Below are 11052 nucleotides of genomic sequence, written 5' to 3' on the forward strand. Positions count from 1 at the left end.
GCCTCGGTGCCCACTCACGTTTGTGGGGCGATGGCGTGTGGTTTCTTGGCCTCTCTGCAGAGCCCTGACCTTCCCCTGATCTCCACCCCAGGCTTGCCCTTGCCTTTGGCTTTGATGGTTTCAAGACTAACTGGAACGCAAGCATGCAGGGCAAGTTTCAGGCTGCTGGTCTTTTTGTGTCCCTGGCCATGGCCCTGGTGGGCGGCATCATCGTGGGTGAGTGGAAGTGGCTGCGCCAGAGAAGGTGGGACCGCTGTGGGTGGGGGACCCAAAAGCACATACCAGAGGTCAACCTGGAGCCCCCAGGAATCCTGTGCACTTGTGGCTGTGGGACTGGATTGTGTGTGGGGGGGTGTGCTTCCCAGCTAAGGGGGAGGGCTGGGTAGGCTGAGAAGAAGTGGTTCCTGACCTCGTGTGAGCCCCAACTTTCTTTAGGGATTATTTTGAAATTGCCATTCTGGGGACAACCCGCTGACGAGAACTGCTTTGAGGATGCAGTCTACTGGGAGGTAAGTTCCATGGACTTGTTTCCCTGCACAAAGGGAGTTGCATCCCTTCTCCACAGACCCTGCCCACATCAGCCGAACTGGGGCCTGCGGGACTGGAAGCTGAGGGTTGGGGACAGAGGCTGCAGCAGCCTGCTCCTCCATCCAGAGGCCGTGTGTCTCCTGGGGGCTGAAGGCATTATTCTAGAGCAGTCATTCCCAAAGTGTGGTCCCCTGTGTGCCCCAGTCGCAGCACCTGGGAACGTGTTAGGAATACAAATTCTTGAGTCCCACCCAGGTCTCCTGCATCCAAAATTCAGGGGCGGGCCCTAGAACTGTGTTTGAACAAGTCCTCCACACGATTCTGATGAAAAACACACCCGCCTCTGAGAACTACGGCCCTTCCACGTGCACTGAAATCACCTTAAAGATGCTCCAAGCCTAGGCCTCAGCCCCAAGATTAGGGCCTGGACATTGAGTTTTGGGGTTGTTGTTGTTTGTTTGTTTTTTCTCCTTCCTCCCTCCCTTCCTTTCTTCCTCCCTCCCTCCCTCCTCCCCAGGGAAATCCAATATGTAGCCCAGATTAAGAACCAGTGTGGTGTTCAGCTTCAGACTCCATAAGAACCACCTGGAGACCTTGTAAAAATGCAGCTTCCCAGGTGCCAGCCCAGAACTGTAGTTGAGTAGGGCCTCCTCATGGGAACAAGTTCCCAGCTGATTCTGGTCCAGAAAACTGAGTGACATTCCATTGCTTTCAGCATCCAGAGAAGTAGCAGTACAGAAACCAAACTTGAGAAACATTGTTCAAGAAGCTGAAAGTAGTAGGATGTCCCAGAACTCCGTTTCTTTAAAAACATGCCACAATTTGGGCTTTCTGTGACTTCAGGCAGGCCTCCCTCCCGACGAGTCCTTGTTGCAGGTGTTTACCTGCATTAGATGGTGGGGATGACAACTACCTGCATTTCCCCTCATGACAGAGGGCAGGACCTAAGCTCTGTGTGTGGCCCCTATGATACGGACCTGCCCATCACTGCCTTTCATTTGGCTCTGTATTTTTAAAACCACACCAGAAAGTTTTCTGGGGGACGCCTGGGTGGCTCAGCCGTTAAGCGTCTGCCTTCGGCTCAGGTCATGATCCCAGGGTCCTGGGATCGAGCCCTGCATCGGGCTCCCTGCTCAGCGGGAAGCCTGCTTCTCCCTCTCACACTCCCCTTGCTTGTGTTCCCTCTCTCGCTGTCTCTGTCTGTCAAATTAAAAAAAAAAAAAAGTTAAAAAAAGAAAGTTTCCTGGGTAATTTTCATGGATATCCACTGTAAGCCAATTTCATGGAAATAACTAACAACGCTTTTGAGTTCATTCTCTTTAAACTGTCTTTTTATTGTAAAACGAATAGAAGCCCATTAAGAGAAATCTGGAAATAGAGAAAAATAGAAAGAAACCCCATCATCCTAATTCAAGCACGGCTAATATTTTGGGTATATGTCCCTCCAGTCTTTTTTTTTTTTTTTTAATCCGCCTAGATTTTTCTTAGCAGAGATTATATGCCCAGTTTGGGTCCTGCTCTTCATCTCTCTCTCTCTCTCTCTCTCTCTCAAAGTAATCTGTGTTATAACATTCTTAATAAACTTTTTTTAGCAGCATTATTTTCATTCCATATTTACAGTCAGAACTTAAACTATTTTAGACACCACAATTAGAAATCACATGGATTTACCACTAATGAGATAAACTAAAAAATCTTATCAATTCCCATACATAGAAGTTCATTCTTGGTTCTGTTTTGATCTTTATAATTTATTCTAAGTTCACACCTTCTGTCTGCTGAAAACCCTTCAGCAGTGCTTGGTTTTGAGATCTAATTTTGTGTCAGTGGAAGTGAGCCACCATCAGGCTGTCCCCTCAGCCCCTGGCCTCTGGGTGGTTTACCTGGGAGATGAGGTGGCTTTCCAGAGGATGGGATGAGACAGATGTTCCCCAGGACCCCAGGTGAGGCTGTCTTTAAAATCAAATGAAAGCCTTGAAGCCAAGGCAAGGCTGATCCACCCCGCCCCCACTCCAGCTATCTGCTTCCGGCCTCCCCTATATCTCACCCCACCTTACTTTTGGACCTGCCTGCTGTTCAGGGAGCTTGCCATGCTGCCTCTCCCTGGCACACGGCTACTCATCCTTCAAAAGTGGGTTCATTCAGCACAACGGGAATTCCACCCCTCCAGGCGGGTTATCAGCCTCTCGTGTGCATTTGCAGCTCATATTGTCAGAGTGCGCGTCACCTGAACGCTTTCCCATTGCTCTAAGTGGGGCAAGGACGCTGCGTCGTCCTTGCAGTGCCCCAGCACCCTGGACAGTGGCTAACCTGATGTAGAGGGCGTGATACCTGTGAAGGACGGCCCTGCTTCTTGGAGTGCGCTCTGCACAGTGATCACAAGGTGGCGCCCGCCACACGCCATACGCTGCTCCAGACTTGCCCAGGCTGTTCTAGTCCTACCAGGGACACCAGCCTGGCCTGGGACAAGGCCCTTGGAGCTGCACTCCTCTTTCTGCAGATGCCTGAGGAGCCAAAGAGCACGGTCTTGCATCCTGAGGACTCTACCCTCAAGCCCTCAGAACCTTAAACTCCCAGGGCAGGTGAGAAGCAGGTGAGCACGGGCAGGTTCTCCCCATGGGGCCCCAGCTCTGGGAACTGGATGCCACCAACAAAGGGGCAAAAAAAAAAAAAAAAAAAGAAAAAGCATCAAGAAATGAGGATGTAAGCTTCCACCGCTCCTGCCTGGATTGGAGTGGGCACGCAGGGGTTGATGGCCTCAGAGTCAGACTGCTAGCAAGCCGGACTACACACTTGGCTTTGCTGCTTACTGGTTGTGACTTTGAGGATCCCCTCACCCAGCGACGGAGCCTCAATTTCCTCATTCATAAAAGTGGAAATGACAGGTCTGGCTCTATTCAGTCGATCAGCTCAGGCTAGTTCTTCCTTTCTTCTCTCTGTCTCCCTCTTCCCATCAGCTCACCTTTGCTTGCTCCTCTGTGGAATGCACCAAGCCCTGCCTTTTGCATCTCACCCTCCAGAGAGCTCGACACGACAGGTGCAACAACTTCTCTCTTTCTAATAGATGAGAGAATTAAGCTCAGAGAAGTTCAGGCTCTTTGAGGCCACATAGTGCAAGTGGTGGGCTTGGGATCCTTGCAGGTCATTACCATTGCACTCAGTAGTGCTGTTTGATCCCCTTAGAGGCCAGAGCTTGGAAAGAGCTGTGTCTGGGGCAAAGACTGAGTGATGTGGCAGGAGAGGATTTGGGGTTTAAGGATAGAGAAGAGCGGGGCTATAACCACTTGTCTCTGATGCCTACCCTTTCTGGAAAAGGTAAAGGTGCCTGAGGGGCTATAGCAGGACCCCACAGTGGCCTGCTGCTCTTGGCTTTCTCCCTGCAGGCTCCACAGACTGTCCCAGCGCTCTCAAAGGAGTGGTGCTGATCAAGCTGGGAGCACAAGAGCAAGGCGAGCAGCACCCCACCTGCTGGCCTGGCCCAGGGTGCCTCACTTGCCTTCCCCTTTATCCCAGGGGGCCTGCCTGAGAATGGAGAAGGAAGAGCTATAGACAAAGTGGGCGTCCAAGCCAGGCTCTGGCTGCAGGAGGCCTGCCTCCAGGGGTCTTGGTGGCCACATCCTGGGAAAAGCAGGCAGGAGTGGGGCTGGGAGCTGGCAGTGGACCTGAGCCCTCCTAGGAGACGACTCAGCTGCCAGCCACCAACTGCTGGGCTCTTCCACTCCCTGCCTGCCCCTTGGCCAGCACCTCCCTTGCTCCCTGTGTCCCCCAGACCACTCTGTGCCATGCAGATGGTGGCCTCCGTGAATAAACGTTCTTGGTGTTCTTTGTAGAATGGGTGTGAATGCTCCAATAGGGCCAATCTGAGCGAGAAAAGGACCTGAGAGACCTGGCCTCCTGCCCCAGTCCTGACCTCCCACACCAACCTGCCACCCACAATGCAAGGGAAATCATCCCAGGCTGAAGAGGAAGAATCTGGGGTGCTGGAGGCTGCCCCAGCGTGGGGCCCCCTGCCAGGCTCAGCTTATGGGCTGGGGCCTCTCTCCAAGGCCCTTCCTGACTTCACATCAGCCATCCCAGAAACACACCCATGGTGAAAACTGCCATGTTTACCGTGCTCTTCATGTGATCTCACGCCCGTTCAAGGGCATTCGGGAAGGGTGGGAGAATAGGAGGGAAGGCTCCTTTGAGCCAATCCCCCAACCCCAACCCTTCCCTCCTTCCTCCCTGCCAAGCCAGCTTTTCCTCCCTATTGGGGGGGAAGGTTTCAGCAGTTTAGCTCTCCCCACTTCCTGTGGCCAGCCACCACCCTGGGCAGACTAACACACACTTCCTACCCTTAGGGGGCTCACAGTCTAGCTGAGGACTGGCCTGACACCAGGGATCCACCCTGAACTCTGACAGCCATCCAATGCCCAGGAGGCTTCCCAGAGCAGGTCACTGGAGCAGGGTTTTGGAGGCTGAATAGGAGTTTACCAGAACGATGGCATAGGGACAGAAAGTGCAGACACCCAGAGATGGGAATTAACATGGCGAGATTTGGCATGGCTAAAAGAGACGTGAGGCAAAAGTCCGCCAGCTGGCGAATAAGAAGAAAAATCCAGATCCTTTGTGGAGCGAAGACTCCAGGGAAGAAGGGGTGAGGGGAGAGGGAGGAGAAGGTCTCTCCTGCCTCCAAATCCGCCCTCCCCGCCCCCCTCACAATTCACACATACATACACACTCAGGCCTTCATTCTCCGTGCCAGAGGAGGGGGGAGGAGAAGGAGGGGAGGAGGGAGCTGAAATGCAACCTATTCATGTTCCCGCGATGTAACACCCCTCATTTTCCATGCTGGGTAAAGACAAAAACCCTTTACAACCTGTTTCTGGAACTTGTCAGCAGCTGCCAAGAGGAGCATGTTAATTAAACGTCGGCAAAGATGGAAGCTGGAGGCCCCGGCTCTAATTGGACAGTTTGCTTCACCGGATTGAAAAACATTGTGACAAAGGAGGAGGTGCGCGGCGGCGCGGCAGGGGTGCGGCGTGGCGAGGAGGGGAGCGGCGGCTTTGATTTCCGGGGATCCGAGCCCCAGCCGCCCGCCCCCGGCCCGGCGGCCCCGCCCAGCGGCACGCCCACGAGCCCCTGGGAGGGGCCTGTTCTTGGGGGCGGGGGCGCGGGCGCGCCGGGGGAGACCCTCCCCGAGCCTGCCCGCTGAGCCTGCCCGCGGAGCCCGCCCGCGGTCCGCTAACGGGGTTAGACCCCGCGCAGCACCGGGCTCTGAGGGGCCGGGGCGGGATCCGTCCCCCTCCATTACCTGACCCGGGTCCTGGGGGCTGTACGGGGAGGGCATCGAGGCAGGGGTTGGTCATCGCCTCAGGGCACTGTTGAGGCTGCCCTGGGAGCCCGTGCCCGGGGCCCTGTGGAGGGAGAGTCCTGGGTCTGGATCCCTGCTGCCCAGATTCGCTCTGCGTCTCATCTTGTGATGGGGACGAGATCTAAAAATTGTTGGCACCTGCGAGGCTTGTCCTAAGCTCCCCCCACCGCACCCGCACTGCAGAGTCTGGCGTTTCCAGCAGGGCTGCAGGGGTGCACAGAGCACAGAGACTGTTCCCCCATCTGTGTTTGCACCCCGGGTTTCCTCCTGGTCTTGACACAAATGATGACAGCAGCCACAGACTGGTGCCAATTGTTTGCCCGGCGCCCTGCTGAGTGCCTGAAGCGCCCTCTGCTCTTTAACCTCTCAGCCACCCTGACAGAAAGCTTCTATCACACCCATCTCACAGGTGGGGAGACTGAGGCCCAGAGACGATAAGTAACCCTTCCAAGGTCACAGGTTATTAAAGATGGTGTTAGGGTGAGACTGGGGCCCAGGTCCCATTGATTCCAATATCTCAACGTGGACTCCAGCTTCTCTGCTCTCTGGCCCAGCCACACGAAGTGCTTCGGGACAGTCTGAGAAGACAGTGGGGTTCCTAAGGGGAGAAAACACTTCTCAGGGCCTCCAGGCCAAGGGCCCTGGAGTATGGGGGTGTAGCAGGCTAGGGGGTCACCCAGGAGGGCCCTAAGTCATGTTTGCTACCAGCTCAGGTCCAACCTGCTCCTCCTGGGGGACGACGCGTGGTTTGCTAACAAGGCCAGAGCCCCATCTTCTGTCACCTTCTGCCTTGGCCCCAGATTTGCCCCCCCACCCCACCCTCATCCTAAGCTGCTGCCCCCCCGGGGGGGGGGCTCCATTTGGGGTGGGAGGCCAGGCTGGGGCCTGCAAGAGCCAGAAACAAGGATGGGAAAAGGAGCCATTGTGGCTGAGGCTCAGGGATTAAGAGCTACAAAGTGGCTGTGGAGGGCTGAGTTCCCAGGGGGGGTAGTCGGAGCAGCCTGTGCCTGGGCTGTGCCCAGGCTGCCTGCCGGGCCTAATCCCCTGGGAGCTGCAGCCCGAGGAGCCCCAGAAATATAGCTGCTGTGGAGAGAGCCCTTGATGGGGTCACGCAACTCGGAACTGGATGCTCAGAGTGTCCTGTCTGACGAAGGAGGGGTGATGGGGAAGGAAGGGGTGTCCACATGTGCCCCTCGCCCGCCCGAGCGGTGTATCCGTGTGGGACCATAAAAATAGGAGACCCAGCGTGTTCAGGGCAGTGCCGGCCCCTGGCGTGCGTCTGAAGTTTAGGACGTGCGTACCTTGAGGGGACCGGGGCCTGAGGGCAGCCACTGGGGCCACTCAAGGTCCCTGATTGAGGAAGTGAGGCATGACAAAGAGGAGCAGAGACCCCACCAGCAGGCCCAAGTGGGTGCTAAGTGTGTGTGTGTGCGTGTGTGTGTGTGTGCGTGCGGCACCATCGAGCGGGGTGCTTGAGAAAGGCCCTTCAGAGGCGGCTGGAGGGGCTCTGCAAATTGTAATCAGATTAAGGGGGCCAATCACTTAGGGCTCTTGAAAAGGCCACACGGTTTCTAATCAGCCCTGAGCGCCCGGCCCACAAAGCCAGGGAGGAGCTCGGCGGGAGCCACCCGCTGGGGGGCCTCGGGGGTGGGGGCCGCTTTTTTCCCTCTCTGTCTCTCATAATTATGTCAATTTGCTAGCCAAATTGTTTGCTCGAGTGGACCAGGGGCTTGTGCCCCATTCATGTGGTAATGTGGGAACCCGTAGGCCTCCTGGCTGGGAAAATAGGAGGTACCAGGACCCTTCTCCAAGGAGCAGGCAGGCCTGGGGGTGTGAGGCACCCAGGCCTTGGGAACACTTCCGCCACCAGTGCGGGTCTTCTTTCATGAATTCCAGAAACTTCCAGCTTGAGTTGTGCTCTGGGATGTCCTTTTGGGCGTGTCAAAATGAAGGATGGCAAAGGAGGCAGGGACTCCAGAGGGGCCAGAAGAGGTGGCCTCCAGGTTCCATCAGGATGAAGGGGGGCAGCTCTGTCTCTGTTTCTGGTCCCTTGCGGGCCGGGCTGAGTCTTGAGCAGTTAGAGAGCTACATGGGATCGAAGAGGTGTCAGAGCTGGGGTCCTGAAGGAGAGAGTTGCAGCATGCACAGATGGAGATGTGCGGAGACTCAGAGAAAGTTCTTACCAGTTCACGGAGCGTCTAGGCCGGCGCCAGCCACTGTGCACCTACCTTGCACTCAGTGTCTCATTGAACCCCGGGGAGGTAGGCACTGGGCTTCCAGTTTCACAAACAAAGAAACTGAGGCTCAGAGGAGCTAAGGGACCTGCCCAAAGCCACACAGCTAATAGGTGAGGAACCCAGCTCTATCCGATCTCTCCACCCCTTCTGTCTCTACCTCTACCCCTGAGTTCAGTTCTTCCCTTAAGAAGCAAACAGGAACCAACAGTCCACCTGGTTCTAAATGAGGCGTAGAGGTTGCAGAAGACTAAGACGACCCAGGGAGGGCATGGTCGTGGGGACCCTTGGCCAGGGCACTCTGCAGTGCGTGCTCTAGTCGCTCTGAGCTGGGCGGTGTAGGCACACAGAAGGGTCAGGCAGGGCATGTGTTGCTTAGGGGCCGTCATGGATGTTGGGAACATACCCTGTTTGGAGCCTGTACCAGCTGCATTCCCCTGGCCCTCTGGGCTCCCCTCCCCTCCCCAGACTCTCCCATTTCCCCTGGGCATGGCACTCTGGCACCTGTTTCTCTGATTATGGGGCCCTGTCCACCCTGGCTGCTCCCTGCTGGACCCACCTGGCTTGTCAGTGTCCCTCTGAATATAAGGAGCCCCCTCTCCATCTGTGCTCCCAGGGCTGCTGCCCAATCCCCCCACCCTCACCCACCTCTTCCATCCAGAGCTGTTAGGATCTGCCCTGTGGGAAGCTGGTGGGGGGTGGGGTGCAGCAGGGCATTAGCAGTTGGTGGCAGGGAGAGAGATTTCCCACAGCTTAGCACCTCTTGCCCCCCCACCAAGAGGGAAAGAAGGCCAGGGTCCACGTTTATCACTGTATGGGATGATAGCCAGAAATTCTTCCCAGAGCAAATATACTTCAATGGGCGGTTACCATTTGACCTCCATTGGGCCAGGGACTGGGAGGCAGGGGTGCAGGGAGGCCCCCAACACCATAACCACAGACTCCACAGGGAGGCAAGCCGAAGACCAGTGACACAGGAGCTGGTCAAGACAGGATAGGACGAAAGACTAATAACAGCAAGCACAAAGCACGTAGTTGGTACCAGGATCAGTGCTAGGCACTTGGCGTGTATGAACTCATTCACGCAGCTAGTATGTGGCGGGGCCAGAACCTGAACCCCCAGCCCTACAGAGCAAGGCTGAAACCATTGCTGTAACCACTCCTACTCCCCCTTTGAGAATTCTCTCCAGTGTCCATGCTCTATAGAACCTTCCTGAATGCCATTTCACCATGGGCACACCTCCCATCGAGCACGCATCACAGGGCACACTCATCACGTGCCTAGATGGCATACCCCAATAGGATACAATGTCCACAAGGACAGAACGTTCGTTTTTGTCTCCCCCAGGGCATAATGGAGGGCTTGGTAAGAGGAGGGATTAGGTAGAGTCTTTTCTCCGTGGGGTTAGAGTCAATACTTAGGGTAAACATCCAGTATCGTCAGAGTTACCCCTGGTGGGCCTTTCACAATTGCCCAGCAAGCCCGTATGCGTGGTTTGGTATACACAGCTCTAAACAGTCCTATACCTGCATTAATGGCTGTACTGATAAGTAGTATACGAGAAGAGTACATATTCAAATGTATTTTTATGGTTTTTTTAATTACAAACGTTGAGCATTTATGCACATAATTAAATGCGTGCGAGAGAAACATCACTGTAAACGCTCGATAGAAGAAGATATCAATCACTGAACAAACAAAGGGAGGAGTCTGGCCCATCTGCTCATCTTTCCCCTCAAACCACACCCTGTTGGCCTAACACTGTCTCTTCTGTCCCTGAAATTTCCCTGCTTGTGTCACTGAGCACCAAGACCCCCAGGTCAGATGTCTCAAAGGCCGTTGTTACAAGCAGAGCTCCAGTGCCCGAGGCATCTTCTAGCCTCTCTGGTTGTCTGCTACCACTGACTGAATGACAGGTCACCTAGCTGACCCTTGGACACACCAGGAACCACCCCTGGAAGGTGGATGATGTGCACACTCACGCACTTACACACGCGGGTGCTTGTAAAAAGCTGCTTCACGAAGGACCTGGACCTCCCGTATGTTCCTGAGAGATGCCGATGCGGGGTCCAGCAGGCAGAGCTGGCACGAATGCCAGCCTGTAGCCCCAATCCCTTAGGCCAGGGGTGGGAAAGAGGAGGCAACCCCGTGTGAATTTTGCTTGGAGGACTCAGATCCTGTCCCCCGGAGTGTGCTTGGGGATGCTGCTGGGAAAAGCTTACTTTTCACTGGGTCCCTCCTGTGCCATCACAGCTAACATATTTTCCTTTATCATCTTAAAAGCAAATAAGTCTTTTTAAAAGAACATTTTTAAGAACTTGGAAATTTGGGGGGAGCACCGGGGTGGCTCAGTTGGTTAAGCATCTGCCTTCGGCTCAGGTCATGATTCCAGAGTCCTGGGATTGAGTCCCCCACCAGGCTCCCTGCTCAGTGGGGAGCCTGCTTCTCCCTCTCCCTCCACCTGCCATGTCAGCTCCGCCTGCTTATACTCTCTCTCTCTGTGTCAAATAAATAAATAAAACCTTAAAAAAAAAAAAAAGAACTTGGAAGTTTGGGTCTCATCCTTCCCAAAATAAATGTAAAATCTCTCCGTTCCGTTCGTTCGGAAGGCCTCCCTGGGGTCTCCCTGCCTTTCCGAGCCCCCAGTGGGTCAGTTCTGGAGTCTGCCACTGACCCAGCACAGAGGGCGTGATGCTCTCTGCTCAGAACTCTGAGAACTGCCCACATGGCCCTGCCAAGGCAGGTGGGAGACTGGGTCTGCCGAGCCTGAGGGTGCCTGGAGTGAGCGCCTCCCACCTCCCTCCTTCTCTCCCCTCCTTGCCTCCTCTCCTGGGGCAGGCGCCTGCCTGGCCTGCCTGCGGTTCAGCCTCCTCTCCTCTTTCCACCTGTCAGGCTCTCTCTACCTGTGTGGTCTTGCTCTCCTCTTTCTCTCTCCA

The 11052-nt window shown here is 55.1% G+C and overlaps 1 protein-coding gene across 3 annotated transcripts in view; it reads left to right on the forward strand.

Moving 5' to 3' along the window:
* Positions 1–4360, forward strand: part of RHCG (Rh family C glycoprotein) — a 22116-nt gene extending 17756 nt beyond the window's left edge. For 2 of the 3 annotated variants that reach the window (XM_087856646.1, XM_045813037.2), the window contains exons 8-11: positions 92–216; positions 436–509; positions 3029–3121; positions 3912–4360. In XM_087856646.1, coding sequence (XP_087712772.1) covers positions 92–216; positions 436–509; positions 3029–3097 — 268 coding nt within the window. In that variant the 3' untranslated portion in view covers positions 3098–3121; positions 3912–4360. The remainder of the gene's footprint in view (positions 1–91; positions 217–435; positions 510–3028; positions 3122–3911) is intronic. The other variant, XM_087856647.1, reaches the window with a different exon arrangement.
* Positions 4361–11052: the final 6692 nt, after the last annotated feature.

This window comes from Ursus americanus, chromosome 28 (genome assembly GCF_024610735.1).
Source record: "Ursus americanus isolate L20-20 chromosome 28, mUrsAme1.1.p, whole genome shotgun sequence".
Taxonomy (NCBI): domain Eukaryota; kingdom Metazoa; phylum Chordata; class Mammalia; order Carnivora; family Ursidae; genus Ursus; species Ursus americanus.